This window comes from Diospyros lotus, chromosome 12, assembly GCF_014633365.1.
Source record: "Diospyros lotus cultivar Yz01 chromosome 12, ASM1463336v1, whole genome shotgun sequence".
NCBI classification, from domain to species: domain Eukaryota; kingdom Viridiplantae; phylum Streptophyta; class Magnoliopsida; order Ericales; family Ebenaceae; genus Diospyros; species Diospyros lotus.
Window position 1 is genome coordinate 16,565,009 of NC_068349.1, and position 18,074 is coordinate 16,583,082.

An 18,074-nucleotide genomic window follows, 5' to 3' on the forward strand; every position below is an offset into this window, starting at 1 on the left:
TTGTTCTGACTAATGCAAGTGAATCATAACCACACATATGGGTACGGCATGATGGACCCCTTACCTTTGAGACGTCCTCTAATTGTATGGTTCACCGGTTTCTCCATGTTAGTAGCAGATGAAAGCTATTTTACATACAAAACAGGCAAACAGACATTCTCAGAATACCAGAAACTTTGATCAATAGTGTACTAGAAACTAATGAGAATTGGACTGTAAACAGGTGACAACATAGATATCCAATGGTCGCAACAAATGTTGGCTTCATAAGCTGGATTTTTTTTTTTTTGCTAAGTTCATAAACTGGAATTTCATTTTCTAAATCTCATGAAAAAGTTCAGAAAACTTGGAATAAGATGTCATCTTAGTTGAGGATAAAACAGTATCAGGTAAGAATGAAGCATAGATTAAATCTAATATAGGTTGTTTTGCTCACCTTCTAGCCACTCTAAATAATGATATTTGAATACTGAAATTTTAACGAGCTACCAGTGGCCTAATGGGAGCTAACGTAATAAAGACACTTCAAGAAGTCTCTACTTAATTCATTAAATGGTCATATGCTGTAAATTGTAAGCTTTCATTGAAAATACTTTAACACCAGCGGTTAGATGCATAATATTAGCAAAGTTGGCTTATAATTTCCGTTGTGCCCAAATCTGTATCCGCATGGAACAAGACTAAAGCATGCATGAAAAATTGAACCTTGCAAATTTTGAAATACAAAAAGCATTTCTAGGCCCCTTTCTGATATATGCGGACATGAGCTTGCACAGTCATCTAGGTACATGATGTGATCACCAATCAAGACTCAGCCCAAGGTTAACTTGACTAAATCGGAACAATAGCGCCGGAACAGTAACACTGAAATAATAGTAAATAGTATTTTAATACTTCATATATTTTAGGATTCTACTTGATTTAGGATTCTACTTCATGTTTCTACTTGATTTAGAATTCTATTTCATGTTTAATTAGAATTTATTTCTATTAGGATTGTAGTTGGATTTTGTTTACAAATATTAGATGGATTTGGATTAGCCAAACACTATAAATATGCCTAGAATCTAGAGTTTGTAATCAAGTTTTTTTCAATCAAATTTCAGCAACCTATTTGGATTTTTGTATCTTCTTGAAAGCCAAGCTTTGGCCAATGAAATTTGTTCTTTCAAGGGTTTATTTTAGCGTGTTTTTTTCACACTCGCGCTACACGTTGTGTCAGGTAATAATGCGGTCACCAATCAAAACCCGGCCCAAGGTCGACCTGACTAAACTGGAACAATAGCGTCAGAACAGTAACACTAAAATAGTAGTAAATAATATTTTAATACTTCATATATTTTAGAATTCTACTTAATTTAGGAATCTATTTCATGTTTGATTAGAATTTATTTCTATTAGAATTCTAGTTGGATTTTTTTTACAAATATTAGATCGATTTGGATTAGCCAAACACTATAAATATGCCTAGAATCTAGAGTTTGTAATCAAGTTTTTCTCAATTAAATTTCAGCAACCTATTTGGGTTTTCTTAGCAAAACAGTCTTGTTTTTGCGTCTTCTTGAAAGCCAAGCTTCGGCCATTGAAGTTTGTTCTTTCAAGGGTTTATTTTGGTGTGTTTTTTTCACACGCGCTATACGCTATGTTAGGTGGTATCAGAGCAGTTCATCAACCAATCAGATGGCCAATCTTGAAGGTAACGGTAGCAACCAACCTCGTGACGATGATCGGGGGCTGCCCGTTGTTTGGAGAGCAATCGAAGAACAACGGGAAATAACTCATACAATGGAGCAGCAATTGGAGCGAATCTGCAACTAATTGGGCGTTTTACAGTGAGTTAAGGATAATCAGAACAGGACTAATGGCCTGAATCAAGCCGACTATGCTAAACTAGGAAGACCAACCATTAATCCTGTCCTCATTAATCCTAGAAGACCAATGATGGATGATAGTGACGATAAGGGTGATCTTGGTCGTATGATAGCCAACCCTAGTGGTAAAAGGGTTAGGAGAAATGCGCAACAACACAACCATTGGGGAAACAATGAGTATAAACTAAAGAATGGTTTTTCGTTGAGTTTGGAGGTTGATCTCGAACATTATGTTGTCCCAAAAACCTCAACGTTTGTAAACTCAGGTCTGGTTTATGCTGCTAACATGACAGAAACTCCAAGGTTGTTAACTCATACTGGGGTATTTTCTAGTCCCGATGGCTCAAGCATTACTTCGCAATCCAAGGATAGTGTTTCCTCTGATCGGCTTGCGACTGTAAACGAGATGGAGGCCATGGTAGCAAATCCTTCTACAGTTCATTCAGGCTCTAGCGTGGTTGAATCGAAGGCAATAGGAACATATTCACCTTTGCGATTGCAAAAGCAAGATGGTCACAGGGGTTTCTTTGTGAATAGGGGTGTTAGATCTCCCAAGCTAGTTAACTCAGGTAGCACAATTGCTTTTGATATTAATTTGAAATTAGATTCCGAAACTAAGAATGTTGTAGCAACTATCACTATAGCTGATTGAGTGCCTGGACCAAAGGAGGATACAAGCATCAATATTTCAAGTGATGGAGAGACTGCTGGTAGTTATGGATTAAGCCTCTATTCGAAACAGTTGCAAAAGAATTCTTCTCCAGGCAAGAAAAATCTATGGATGAATGTGAAAGCTGTTAAGTAGTCAAAATCAAGAAAATTGATGAGAGGAGAAGGACCTATGATAAGATCTACCAGATTAGAGAAGCGCTCAAGATGGAAGGTTCAACATCCTCAATCTAACAATAATAATACAATGGAGGCAGAGGACAACAAAAATGGTGATGGTTGGACCCATGCCAACGAAGATAGGGCTAAGAGAGGAAGGATTGTCTTTGCGTATGTTCCCTTAGCAGAAAAGTTCAGGCAGTTCAAGACGATGTCAAGCAAAAGTTGCACAAATAAGAAGTACAAGGCGACAGTTGACAAGCATAAGAAGCACAAGATATTTGAGGTTGGGGATGAAATCATGATATTTTTGGAAAAGAAACGAATTCCAGCAAGAAAGCAAAACAAGCTCAAGCCAAAGAAATATGGTCCTTACAAGATTCCAAAGAAGACCAATGATAATGCTTATGTTGTAGATTTGCCTAATCATATGGGTATTTCCAAACATTCAATGTGGCTAATATCTCTTTGTACTTGTCAGACATGGATTTGTCCTACTTGGATCAAAATTTGAGGTCAAATTTTTTCTCAAGTGAAGGTGAATGATGCGGTCACCAATCAAAATCCGGCCCAAGGTTGACCTGACTAAACCGGAACAATAGCGCCGGAACAGTAGCACTGAAATAGTAGTAAATAGTATTTTAATACTTCATATATTTTAGGATTCTACTTGATTTAGAATTCTATTTCATGTTTGATTATGATTTATTTCTATTAGAATTCTAGTTGGATTTTGTTTACAAATATTAGATGGATTTGGATTAACCAAACACTATAAATATGCCTAGGACCTAGAGTTTGTAATCAAGTTTTTCTCAATCAAATTTCAGCAACCTATTTGGGTTTTCTTAGCAAAACAGTCTTATTTTTGCGTCTTCTTGAAAGTCAAGCTTTAGCCATTGAAATTTGTTCTTTTAAGGGTTTATTTTGGTATTTTTTTTCACACACGCGCTACACGTTGCGTCAATACATAAAAGAATGTGAATGAATCCTTGGATGAACTAAACACACCATGTAATCAAACCCTTCAAATTTCTAAATTTGACATTAGAAATAACCAAGGCACTTATTGTTCTTTGACCAACAATATTGCATAAGAGAGTCCCATCAAAGTTATATCATAAACAGTATAACACACTTATGAGGAAATTTTAGTGCTGCATTTGTCATATCATGTAATGTCACTTCAAAACAAATTTCCTTTTGAGTGATCATGCGCTTAACAAATCTTACCATCAGTTTTCTCAATTTCACCATGCTTATTGACATTATACTCCTTCAGTTAACTAGTAATTCAAAAAAGATGTTACACAATCCACAAAAACCATAACCAATCATAGCTCAAGTTCAGCACAATAGAGAAATCATGACTCTGATACTGATGAGAAACACAAACATAAAGAAATTGATAAAGCAACCATGAAAAGGGGCACAAAGCAAAAATGTACACTTACAGAGGCCTCTTGGTTTAAAAATCCCACATCTTCCCTCTTCTTTGGTTTTATAGAGCACCTACTAATGTCTCCAGTTTCCAAATAGCGCAAAGCATCTTTCATGGAACGGAATACATATCCACTTACAGGATCGGTGTAGTACTGTAATAATTAGAAGTCCACTAAGATCCACGAAACATTTTAAATTCTGTAAGGGTTGTAAGTATAGAGCCCCGAACTCCAATTAATTCACAATGCAACAAAAGCAAGATTTGGTATGATGCCTCATCCATTCCAACAAATTACACACGTGGTCCATGTGTGGAAAGGAGGGGGATCGAACAAGCAACACAAAATGAAAATATATCAATGAAATACAAGATTCAGTACCGGGTCTTTTCTGATTCCATTTCCCTTCTTTTCAATTTTGATTTCTTTTATCCATCCTGGAGGTAGCTCATCAGGTGTCGTCATCGCAATCACAACCTATTTATCACTTACAAGAATTAGAATTTGATCCACTGTTAAGAGAATGCACAAATATGCAATCTATCAAAACTAATATTGGATAATTTGACTCTGGAACCAACCTTTCTCAAAGACTGATCGCTAAAGGTTACTTGATTCTGTTTCAGTGCACAACTTATCCCCTTTGGTGTTTTCATATTTTGAGATCCCTCCAGATCCATAGAAGTTTCAGCTCCAGTTAATTGTTCCATCTTAAGCTGAAACCATTGGAAATTCAACGTAAAAATGGTAAACTAATTAAACCTAGTATCTAACATATACCGCAATTATGGATTTCCTTGAAGACTGTAAGGCATTAAAAATTTATAATCAAGTGAAGTTTTCCCTTATCAGCTTCTTCAACAGTAACATTTCAGTATATACAACATTGGATGGACAGTTTCATCAAGGCAACATCAAAGTAAAAACAGCCTTCTGAGCCAGATATAACTGAATCGTTCAATGGAAATTGCTAGAACTGGATAGCAGATTGCACGAAGGTCTTACTGAGTATTAAATACTTCTATTTTTAATTTAAAACCTCATGATATCACAAAAATGACGGTACATGATTCTCTTAGAATAAAGAAAGGATCTGATAAATGAATATGAACTCACTTTTGAAATTGAATATCTGATTGCAAACAAATACCAAGCAATCAATTTGTATAAAATCATTACAGAAAATTAACTTGAGGATATTTTGAATGAACATTGCTAGCACCAAAAGGGCCAATTCCTTTTTGTTGCGAAACGCAGTCGGTGTTGATATACCTTGATACCTCTGGCTTTGAACCAAACATGTTCCCAGTCACTGGACATGAACTTGCATGCATATAAAACAATGTGAATGAATCCTTGGATGAACTAAACACACCATGAATCAGACCCTTCAAATTTCTAACTTTGACATTGAAAATAACCAAGCTCTTTGATGCAACTGAACCAAAAGAAACTTGCTGCTGATGTACACCATGTTGACCATAAACTTGCTGCTGATGTACATCATAGGGCTCGAAAATTTAACGAGGGTGACTATGTCATGATTTGTATTCGACCTGAGTGCTTCCCTAAACATTCCTTCAAGAAACTACATGCTCGAACTAGTGGGCCCTTTCCTATCATTCGAAAACTTGGACCTAATGCTTATTTACTCAACTTCCCTAATAATATGAATATTAGTTTTGTTTTCAATGTGGAAGATTTAGCTCCTTACCGAGGCACATTTGAGCCTCCTCTCTTGCCTACTAGTGTTCTTGCAGGTCACCAAGTTCCTTGTATGCCACGCATATAGCAGCAAAAGGATGTGATTGATGTTGTGCTTGATGATGAGATTGTGGCTTCTTCTCAAGGTGGTGTTATTGTTGTTTTCTTGTTAAATGGAAAGATCAACCAGATTCTGATAACACTTCAATTAGTGAAGAGGATTTTTGAGTCCTAGATCCTGAGCTCTTAGAGTGGTATTTACAATCCAACTTATCGGATCTGAGTTATTTTCAACCAAGGGAGAATGATGAAGATCATAGAGATAAATATTTCGAAAAATAATATTTTACACATAAAAGTTAACAATATTAATTTCTTTATTTTAATTTGTTTCCTAGTTCCTTTTAATTTCTTTTACATCCTAGAAAGGAATCCTAGTTAGAAAGGAATTCTTGTTAGAATAGGTTTATATCTATTACTTGTCCATTAATAATCCTTCAAGGAAGTATTGAAGAACAGATTTTGATAAATAATATGGAATATTGATATTGGTTTTGAGTAATTAGGATTACTTTTGTTTCTTTTGGTTTGGGTTCTACATCACACTTATTGTTCTATGACCACCAATATTGCATAAGAGAGTCCCATCAAAGTTATATCATAAACAGTATAACACACTTATGAGGAAATTTTAGTGCTGCATTTGTCATATTAACATCACTTCAAAGAAAAAACTTTGTCAGAAAATGGATATAAAATATGGTACACAGGAAATGATCGAGCAAAAAATGGAGTGGGGATCATTATGGATAAAAGCTTAGTAGATGAGGTAGTGGATGTAAAGAGAATAGGGGATAGGATTATTATGGTGAAGGTTATTCTAGGAAGAATGACTATGAATATCTTTAGTACATATGCACCACAAGCGGGGTTAGGTGAGGAGATAAAAGCAAAATTTTGGGAGGACCTAGAGGGACTCATACAAATGATACCAAGAGGAGAGAAAGTGATTATAGGAGGTGACTTAAATGGTCACGTGGGTAGAGACGGAAACGGCTATAGAGAGGTACATAGAGGGTATGGATTCGGGGAAATTAATAATGAGACTAAGTCTATTCTAGATTTTACAATAGCATATGGGCTCATCATAACCAATACTAGGTTCAAAAAATGAGACGAATACATAATCACATATAAAAATGTCACATCAAGCATCCAAATAGATTACTTCCTCATGAGACAAGAGGATCGGGTATGTTGTAGGGATTGTAAGGTGATACCGGGAGAGTGTTTGATTACTCAACATAGACTTCTAGTACTTGAGGTCCAAGTAAGAAATTGAAAGAGAAAAAATCACATAAAACAAAATCCAAGAATCAGGTGGTGGGATTTAAAAGGAGAGAAACAACTAATCTTCAAAGAAAAATTAAGGGGTAGAAGAGTATGGAATGGAGAATGACAGACAAACCAAATGTGGAGAGAAATGGCTAATGCCCTAAGAAACACAGCAAATGTAGTGCTTAGAGAGACAAATGGTAGAGCCCCTAACCTTAAGGAGTCTTGGTGGTGGAATGAAGAAGTGCAATTGAAAATTAAAAATAAGAAAAATTGCTATAAGGCTGTATATCAGTGCAACAATGAAGAAAATTAAAAAAATTATAAAGAATCAAAAAAGGCAGCAAAAAAAGCTGTTAGTGAAGTAAGGTCAAAAGCATACAAAAATCTATATAAACGACTTGATACAAAAGATGGAGAAAGGGATATATATAAATTAGCTAAAGCAAGAGAAAGAAAAACAAGGGATTTAAATCAAGTGAAATGCATAAAAGATGAAAATCAAAATGTATTAGTGAATGAGGGAGCGATTAAAGAGAGATGGAAGGAATATTTCACAAAATTATTCAATGATGATGGCGATACAAGAGTTAGGTTGGGACATCTTAGTAACTTCGAAGGGAACATGAGCTATACATTTTATCGACGCATAGGTCCAAATGAAATAAGGCAAGTATTAAAAAAGATGAAAAATCATAAGGCGGTGGGACCGGATAATATACTAATAGAAGCATGGAAATGCATGGGAGAAGAGGGTATCTCCTGGCTAACGAAATTATTTAACACGATTCTTAAATCAAAAAAGATGCCAGATGAGTGGAGGAAGAGTACTTTGGTCCCTATATATAAGAACAAAGCAGATGTTCAAAATTGTGAAAATTACAGAGGAATTAAGTTAATGAGCCATACCATGAAACTTTGGGAGAGAGTAATAGAGCAGAGGCTCAGAAAAGAAACAGAGGTCTCAGAAAATCAGTTTGGTTTCATGCCCGGTAGGTCAACAATGGAAGCTATATACCTACTGAGGCGCCTAATGGAAAGGTATTGGGATCATCAGAAGGACCTACATATGGTGTTTATAGATCTAGAAAAGGCCTATGATAGGGTCCCTAGAGAAGTATTATGGAAGATTTTAGAGAAGAAAGGAGTCCGAATAGCCTATATACAAGCCCTTAAGAACATGTATCATGATACAGAGACAAGGATCAGAACATGCGGAGGGGATACTGAACCGTTTAAAATTACAATAGGATTGCATCAAGGTTCTGCTCTAAGTCCATACTTATTTGCTTTAGTAATGGATGAACTCACTAAAGATATTCAGACAGAGGTGCCATAGTGTATGCTATTTGCAGACGACATAGTGTTGGTGGATGAAACAAAAGGAGTGAACACTAAGTTTGAGTTATGGAGAAACAATTTAGAATCTAAGGGATTTAAATTAAGCAGAAAGAAAACAGAATATATGAAATGTAAATTTAGTAAGAATGCAAGAGTGGAGGATGTTATAATAAAATTGGAAGACCAAATCTTACAAAGAAAAGACCATTTTCAATATTTAGGATCAGTGATTCAAAAAGATGGAGAAATTCACGAGGATGTCACACATAGAATTAAGGTAGGTTGGCTAAAATGGAGAAATGCATCGGGAGTGTTATGTGATGGTAAAATCCCATTAAAATTGAAAGGAAAATTCTATAGGACAGCTATAAGACCAGTTTTGTTGTACGGCTCAGAATGTTGGGCAGTCAAATACCAACATGAGCAAAAGACAAGTGTAGCGGAGATGAGGATGTTAAGATTAATGTGCGGCCATACAAGAAAAGATAAATAGAAATGAAGTTATTCGTAATAAGATAGGAGTAGTGCCAATAGAGGAGAAGATGAGAGAGACTAGACTAAGATGGTTTGGTTATGTGAGAAGGAGACCAAGAGACGCTCCTGTGAGGAGAGTTGATGAAATGGAACAATTAATCAAAAAAAGAGGTAGAGGCAGACCTAAAAAGACTTTGAGGGAGACATTAAAGTTTGATATGAAGTGTATGGATCTCAATGAAGATATGACAAAAGATAGAAATACATGGAAGTCTAAAATTCATGTAGTCGACTCCACATAGTGGGATAAAGGCTGGATATGTTGTTGTTGTTGTAGTGATCATGCGTTTAACAAATCTTACTAACATTTTTCTCAATTTCACCATGCTTATTGACATTATACTTGTTGGGAATCCCATATCGCCTCCACAAGGGAGATCTGGGCTATATATAAAGAGGAGAATCTCTTCACCTGTTAAGCTAGTTTTTCAGATTGGAGTTCTACCTCTAACTTCTCACATGGTATCAGAGCTAACCCTTGGTTGTCGTGGTCATGGACCAGTACCCTGCCCGATCACCCGGGCATGTATCAGTTACTGGAAAAGCTTCGGCGTGGGGGGGAGTGTTGAGAATCCCATATCGCCTCCACAAAGGAGACCTGGGCTATATATAAGGAGGAGGATCCCTCCACCTGTTAAGCTAGCTTTTCAGGTCGGAGTTCTATCTCTAACTTCTCATAATACTCTTCAGTTAACTAGTAATTCAAAAGATGTTACACAATGCACAAAACCCAGAACCACTCATAACTCAAGTTCAGTACAATAGAGAAATTATGACTCAAATAATAATGAGAACTACAACCATAAGGAAATTGATAGACAACAAACAGGAGCACAAAGAAGATGCACACTTACAGAAGTCTCTGCATTTAGAAATACCATTTCTTTCCTCATCTTTGGTTTAATAGCACACTTACTAATGTCTCCAGTTTCCACATAGCGCAAAGCATCTTTCACAGAGCGGAATACATATCCACTTACAGGATCAGTGTAGTACTGTATTAATTAGAACTCCATTAAAATCCGCATAACATTTCAATCCAAAAGGGCTGAAATAATAGAGTCCCAAAACAACAATTAATTCATGATGGAACCAAAGCAAGAATTGATAAGATGCCTTATCCATGCCAACATGGTACTCACGTGCATGTGTGGAGAGAGGGAGGAAGGATCAAACAAGCAACATTAAATTGAATATATATCAAAGAAATACAAGATTCAGTACCGGGTCTTTTCTGATCCCATTTCCCTTCTTTTCAGTTTTGATTTCTTTTATCCATCCTGCAGGTAGTTCATGAGGTGTGGTCACCAGAGTCACAGCCTATATATCACTTCAAGAATCAGCGTTTGATCCACTGTTAAGAGAATGTAATAATATGCAATCTATGAAAATTAATCTTAGGTAGTTTGACTCTGGACCCAACCTTTCTCAAAGACTGCTCCCTAAAGGTTATTTCATTATGTTTTGATGCACAACATATCTCCTTTGGAGTTTTCAAAATTTGAGACCCCTCCAGATCCGTAGAAGTTTCAACTCCAGTTAATTGATCCATGTTGAGCTGAAAACATTAGAAATTTAATTCAAATAATGGTAAAACTCATTAAAAACTTAATTGAAATATGAACAAAATAGAATAACCTTAAGTAGAAAACCTTAGGTATGACCTGAGTTTATGGAAGAAATCAAAAAACTCTAATTTGTATTGAATGTAGAACCTATATTTATACAAGAATGCTATGCCTCTGATTCTAATTTACGAGAGATCAATCCAAATTTGAAAAGGTTACAAATTCAGATAGGATAAGATACAAATTAAACTGAGGTAGTATATCTCCTATATTTCCGAGACCTTATCTTCTTAAGATTCAAGCACTGCTCATCTTTATCTTTCTTTTATTCAAACCGCCCCATGTCTATCTTCCACATCTTTAGTTGAATTACTCGGATTCTCCAACACCCCCCCTCCTCTCAAGTTGGTGAATAGATTTCTCTCATTCCCAGCTTGCTAATTAGTGATTCAAACCCTAGTCTTGACATTGCTTTTGTAAACACATATGCGTCTTGACTAGCTGTAAGAAGATAGGTTAGTTTTATTCCTCCTTGTTCAATTTTGCTTTGTATAAAACTCCTATCAATCCTCACATGCTTCATTTTGTCATGCTAGATAGGGTTATTAACAATGCTTATAGCTGACTTGCTATCATTATAAAGCTTTGATGGTAAAGTCAATGGCATTTATAGGTCTTCCATCAGTTAAGCCAACCAAATTAACTCACAAATGCCTTAAGCAATTGCCCTGAACTCTACTTTTGTACTACTAAGTGCCACAATTGATTGTTTCTTACTCCTCCAAATGACTAGATTCTCCCATAGTTTAGTACAAAACCCTGATGTTGATCAGCTATCCATAATAGATCATACCCAATCAGCATCAACAAACCTTTCAGCACCTCTAGCATCATTCTTTTGGAATAACAACCCCTTACCTGGTGTCCCCTTTAGGTACCTCAAAATATGATAAACTACAGCCAAATGTTGCTGAGTAGGTGAGTGCATGAATTGGCTTACAATACTCACAGCATAGGCAATATCTGGGTGAGTGAGAGAAAGGTAAATCAGCCTCCCAACTTTGATACGCCTCCCAACTTTGATACCTCCCCTTACACCCCAGCATCCATGTATCTTTTAGGAGATCAAGAGTATATTTTCTTTGAGAGATTATAATACCTTGTTTGCTCCTAGCCACTTCCATTCCCAGAAAGTACTTCATAGCCCCCAAGTCTTTAACCTCACATTCATCCCTTAATCTCTGTTTTAATGCAGTAATTTCTTGAATATCATCACCGATAATAATTATATCATCTACATAAACAATCAGAATGGATCTTTTTCCATTAGCTGAATGCTTAGTAAACAGTGTATGATCAGCTTCACCTTGTTTGTACCCAAACTTTGTAAGTGTTGAGCTAAATTTCTTAAACCATGCTCTTAGGGATTGTTTTCATCCATAGAGAGATCGATGAAGTTTACATACCTTGCCAACTGTTTCTCCTTTCTCAAATCCGGGTGGAATTTTCATATAAACTTCTTCTTCCAACTCCCCATTTAGAAAAGCGTTTTTGATATCAAGCTGAAATAATTCTCAATCCAAATTTACAATAAGAGACAATAACACCCTTATGGAATTTAATTTTGCTATAGGAGCAAAAGTCTCCTCATAGTCTATCCCATAGGTTTGAAAGTACCCTTGGGCCACTAATCTTGTTTTGTACCTATCTATGCTCCCATTTGACCCGTATTTGACAGTAAAAACCCATTTGCACCCTTCAATTTTCTTATCCTTGGGAGATTCTACAATATCCCATGTGTGGATGCTAATAAGAGCCTTCATTTCCTCCACTTAGGATCATTCAAAGCCTCCTAAATATTTTGTGGAATAGCCACTCCATCAACTATTGTGGTAAAGACCCTGAATTGTGATGACAATCTAGAGTATGTTAAGTAATTAGAGATAGGATACTTAACATAGGACCTTACCCCCTTTAAAATAGCAATAGGAATGTCCAGATCACTGTTATCTCCACTGTGTTCCACACTTGTTGGACCATTCTCTGGTTCTAACAATTGGCTGAGTTGAGGAGTAGGACATTTGGGTCTCCTAGAATAAACCTTTGTGGGTTTTCCTAAATCTAGTCCTCCTTCGATACTAGTCACTGCTAGTTCAGTTGGTTGGATAGGTGGAGAGTTAGGATAGGTAGTGGAATCATTAATGGTTGATTCAAGTTGTTCAAATGTTGTTGTTTGGGGATAATCAGCTACAACAATTTAGATTAGACCAGTATTTGAAGGAGATGACATAATAGGAAGAGAAATAGGCATAGTTACTGAGGGATCCCAATGGATTTCTTCCCTTTGGAAAGAGGTATTTGGGTAATAAAATTCATCTTCAACAAATGTTACATCACAAGAAACAAAAACAATTTGTGAGAGGGGACATTAACATTTGCATCCTTTTTTAGTAGGAGAATAGCCGATGAAAATGCATTTAAGGGGCTTTGGTTCAAGTTTGTGACGGTTAGGACTGGTTTGATGAACATACACAATGCAACCAAAGACTTTAGGAGAGAGGGAGCTTAGGATTCAAGCATGAGGGAAAATTGTCATGAGATTGTGCAAGGGAGTCTGATAGTTGAGGACTTTGAAAGGTAGTCAGTTGATTAAATAAGAAGCTGTTAGAACAGCTTCTCCCCCAATACGGGTTAGGAATGGAACTAGTGAACATTAAGGATTGAGCCACTTCAAGTAAATGGCGATTTTTCCTCTCAACTACTCCATTTTGCCTAGGAATATATGGGTAGGTGCTTTGATGAAAAATCCCATGAGTGGTGAGGTATTGGCTAAAAGGATAGGATAGATACTCATAGCCATTGTTAGTCCTAAGGATACAAATAGAGAACTGAAATACATTGAGAATAAGTTTGTGAAAACTTTGAAAGATAACACATACTTCAGATTTTTCTTTCATAAGATACACCCAACAAACCCTAGTATAGTCATCAATGAAGGTGACAAACCACCGGGCACCAGATAAGCTTGGAATTCTTGCTAGTCCCCAAATATCACTATGTATCAAGTAAAATGGTTTGGAAGATGTAAGGATGTGCTTGATAAGTTCTGTGAGTTTGGCAAGAATACAATGTTAGCTTGCTAACTAACAACAAATTACACTTTAAATTTGGCACATATAAGATAGATTTAAGTTGCAAACCAGATACATAAACATTCCCTTGTCCCATAACTGAAGACATAGTGCCATTTGCCATTAAAACTGTTAATTCCTTATCTCTAGGATGAAATTGCTTAAATGTAGTTGTAGACCCAGTCATATGATGAGATGCACCGGACTCTACAATCGAACAACTTTCATTCATTTTTCTAGATAATAAGGAGTATTTTAGATTACCTTTTTGGGCCACAGATGCTGAGGGGTTGGTGGCTGAGGTATCTGAATCCTTTGCAAGATGGGTACCACTCAATAGCTTCTGTAGAAACTCCACCTATTCAGTAGTTAGGTTCAAATTCATACCTTTTTTAGGTGTAGGAGCAACTACTGTGGTATAGGTTGGCCTTTCTTTCTCCCTTTTATTTCTTGGCTTCCAATTTGCTAGCTTCCCATGCAATTTCCAACAAGTCTCTTTTGTGTGATAGGGCTTATTACATTGCTCACACCACTGTTTATCCCTAGGATTTTCTTCTCGTTTGGCTGTAACAAGAGTTGAGCTTGCACTTGTTTCTGTTGTTGTAAGCATCACACATTTTCTGCTTTCTTCCTTTCTAACTTCTACAAACACTTCCCGAAGGGATGGAAGTGGTTTGGTGCCAAGTAGGTGGCCACAAACCTCATCTAAGTCAGCATTAAGTCCTTGGAGGAAGTCAAACATCATTTCCTTTTCCAGCATCTTGCTGTATTTTTGGCTATCAGCAGAACACTCCCACTTTGGATCATAAAAGAGATCCATCTCCTGCCATAATTCCATTATGAATTATGGTATTATAGTATTCAGTAACACTGAGATTACCTTGTTTAGTGGTTCTACTAGCAGATCTGATTTCAAAACACTGAGATGTGTTTTCAAAATCAGAATATATCTCCGAGATAGCTTCCCACACTTCCCTAGTAGTCTTGTAGAAGGGATATGTTCAACCAATCTTTTGGGTCCACTGAGTTTATAAGTGAAGCCATGATTATCGAATTCTTTGCCTCCCATCTATGATGGTCTGTTGTATCTTTTGGTGGAGTTGAAATTGCTCCTGATAAGTAACTGAACTTACCCTTGCCTTTAATTACCAACATAACAAATTGAAACCATTCCCAGAAGTTCTTTCCGTTCAATCTATGTTGAGTGATCTACAAGGTATGGCTGTCAGTTGATAAAGAAACCGATGGACTTGCTGCCGGTTGTGAGTTTGGACTGAGAGAGGACTCTACAATTGTATGAACTGAATTCTTAGGATTGGAGGCGGCCATAGTCTCTGAATATTTAGGCTAGGCAGAACCTTGCTCTAATACCATGAACAAAATTGAATAACCTAAGTAGAAAACCTTAGGTATGACCCAAGTTTATGGAAGAAATCAAAAACACTAATTTGTATTGAATGTAGAACCTATATTTATACAAGAATGCTATGCCTCTGATTCTAATTTACAGGAGATCAATTCAAATTTGAAAAGGTTACAAATTCAGATAGGATAAGATACAAATTAAACTGAGGTAGTATATCTCCTATATTTCTGGGGCCTTATCTTCTTAAGATTCAAGCACTGCTCATTTTTATCTTTCTTTTATTCAAACTGCCCCGTGTCTATCTTCCACATCTTTAGTTGAATTACCCGGACTCTCCAACAAAATAATCAAGTGAAGTTTTCCCTTGTTAGCTTCTTCAACAGTATCATCCAGTATATACAACATTGGATGGACCATCCCATCAAGGCAATATAAAAAGTAAAAACAGCCTTCTGAGGCAGATCTAAATGAAGCGTTCCTTGGAGATTGCTCAAAATGGATAGCAGATTGCATGAGGATCATTTTAAGTGTTATAAACTTAAATTTTTAATTAACACCTCATCACATCACAATATGACAGTAAACAATTCTGCTAGAATCAAGAAAGGATCTGATAAATGAATATGAACTCACTTATAAAATTATCCGATTGAAAATGAATACCAAACAATAAATTTATATACAATCATTACAGAAAATTAACTTGAGTATATTTTGAATGAACACTGCTAGCAGAAAAGGTGCCAATTTCTTTTTGTTGCAAAACACTCCTGTTATCCTTCACAGTGTTGAGATACCTTGACACCTCTGGTTTTCAACCAAACATGTTCCCAGTCACTGGATATGAACTTGTATGCGTATAAAAGAAGATGAATGATAATTGTTGGAAGACCTAACCACGCCATGTAATTGATCCCTTCAATTTTCTAACTTTGACATTTAAAATAAACAAGTATTTCCAAGCATGCCTTGTTCTTTGACCTCCAATATGGCATAAGAGAGTCCCATCCATGTCAAATTATGCACAGTATAATGTGCTTATGAGGAAATTTTGCTGCTGCACTTGTCACACTATGTAACTTCACTCCAAAGCAAATTTCTTTTGAGTGACAATGGTTCAATAAATGGTCCTGGCATTCTTCTGAAATTCAGCATGTTTAGTGACATTATACTCCTCGAATTACAAGAAATTAAACAAAGATGTCACATAATTCACAAAAGCAAGAACCACTCATAACTCAAGTTCAGTACAACAGAGTAATCAACACTCTGATATTAATGAGAACCATGAACATGAAGAAATTGATTAAGCATCAATGAACAGGATCACCAAGGAAGATGTACACTTACAGAAGTCTCTCCATTTAAAAATCCTATTTGTTCCCTCTTCTTTGGTTTAATAGCACACCTACTAATGTCTCCAGTTTCCACATAGCGCAAAGCATCTTTCATGGAGCGGAATACATATCCAGTTACAGGATCAGTGTAGTACTGTAATAATTAGAACCTCATTAGAATCCACAAAACACTTCAAATTCTTTTAAGGGATGTAAGCATAGAGCCCCAGAACTCCAATAAATTCACAATGCAACAAAAACAAGCTTTGATAAGATGTCTTATCCGTGCTATCACATTACATACATGGTGCATGGAGAGAGAGAGGGAGAGAGAAAGAGAGAGAGATCAAAAGAGCGACACTGGATTGAAGATAGATCAAAGATATATGCGATTCAGTACTGGGTCTTTTCTGATCCCATTTCCCTTCTTTTCCATTTTGACTTCTTTTATCCATCCCAGAGGTAGCTCTTCAGGTTTAGTCATCACAATCACACCCTATTTATCACATCAAGAATCAGAGTACAATCCCCTATAAGCAAACTTCATAACATGCAATCTATCAAAATTAATAAACCAACCTTTCTCAAGGACTGCTTGCTAAATGTTATTTCATTCTGTTCTGATGCACAACTTATTTTGTTCGGAGTTTCCATATTTTGGGACTGCTCCAGATCCATAGAAGTTTCAGCTCCAGTTAATTGATCCATGTTGAGCTGAAAATATAGCAAACTTAACATAAATAATGGTAATACATATTAAACCCAGTCACACATATTGTGAACTAATGGAAGAGAAGGGAAATGGGATATTGTGAACTAACATTTCTAGCAGAATCAGTGCCAATTTCTATTTGTTGCGAAACACAGCTGTTATCCTTCATACTGTTGAGATACCTAGACACCTCTGGCTTTGAATAAAACTTGTTCCCGGTCACTGGATCAACATAGCACTGCAATAAACCCAAAAATGTTGAGGATGCAATACTTGTGTACCAGCTAAACAACTAGTATGTTATTCAAGCATTTTTGAGGATGCAATTGTATTTTGTTTCCAAATTTTTCTATAGGCACACATAAGATGATATTAACAATTGTTCTTCCAAAATTGAGTGGTGTGTTATTTTGATAAGTTACAAATTTGTTTGAATTCGTTAAAAGAAAAAATATCCATTAGAACAACTACTCGCAAAGTTCAGATTGAACATGTATTTTTTTATCTATTATGATATTCATATAATATAAGATGCATACTAACAAATGGAACTTCTTAGAATGGCTCACCAATCATCTTTTAACACAGCATCCTAAACAATAACCTAATCTGATGGGGGACAAGATGGGAAGTATTTTACAATATAATATTAATATATTTTGTTATTGTTTTAGAATATTTTTATTTATTTATTTCCCATTAGTTTTGGAAAGATTATATTTCTAAGATTTAGGATGCTAATTAGGATAGAATTTTGATCTTTGATATATTTTCTAATTAGCTAGGATCTATAGTGTATATAAATCCTTTAGAGCTGTATTATTAAGGAGATTGAATTTGAGAATTGATTTGAGGAATCAGGTTGTATCTTGTGTTCTTTCAGGTTCAGCATCACAGAGCTTCCA

The 18,074-nt window shown here is 36.0% G+C and overlaps 1 protein-coding gene across 9 annotated transcripts in view; it reads right to left on the reverse strand.

Moving 5' to 3' along the window:
• The window catches only part of LOC127814199 (uncharacterized), a 117,654-nt gene that overhangs the window by 89,527 nt on the left and 10,053 nt on the right, over nucleotides 1–18,074 (reverse strand). For 3 of the 9 annotated variants that reach the window (XM_052355535.1, XM_052355532.1, XM_052355534.1), the window contains exons 4-9: nucleotides 17,279–17,407; nucleotides 17,037–17,171; nucleotides 16,858–16,953; nucleotides 16,471–16,611; nucleotides 10,479–10,613; nucleotides 10,280–10,375 (exon numbers count right to left, since the gene is read on the reverse strand). In XM_052355535.1, coding sequence (XP_052211495.1) covers nucleotides 10,280–10,375; nucleotides 10,479–10,613; nucleotides 16,471–16,611; nucleotides 16,858–16,953; nucleotides 17,037–17,171; nucleotides 17,279–17,407 — 732 coding nt within the window. Of the gene's footprint in view, nucleotides 1–64; nucleotides 126–4,153; nucleotides 4,295–4,522; nucleotides 4,619–4,722; nucleotides 4,858–9,909; nucleotides 10,051–10,279; nucleotides 10,376–10,478; nucleotides 10,614–16,470; nucleotides 16,612–16,857; nucleotides 16,954–17,036; nucleotides 17,172–17,278; nucleotides 17,408–18,074 lie in introns of all 9 variants that reach the window. The other 6 variants (XM_052355542.1, XM_052355533.1, XM_052355538.1 and 3 more) reach the window with 6 other exon arrangements.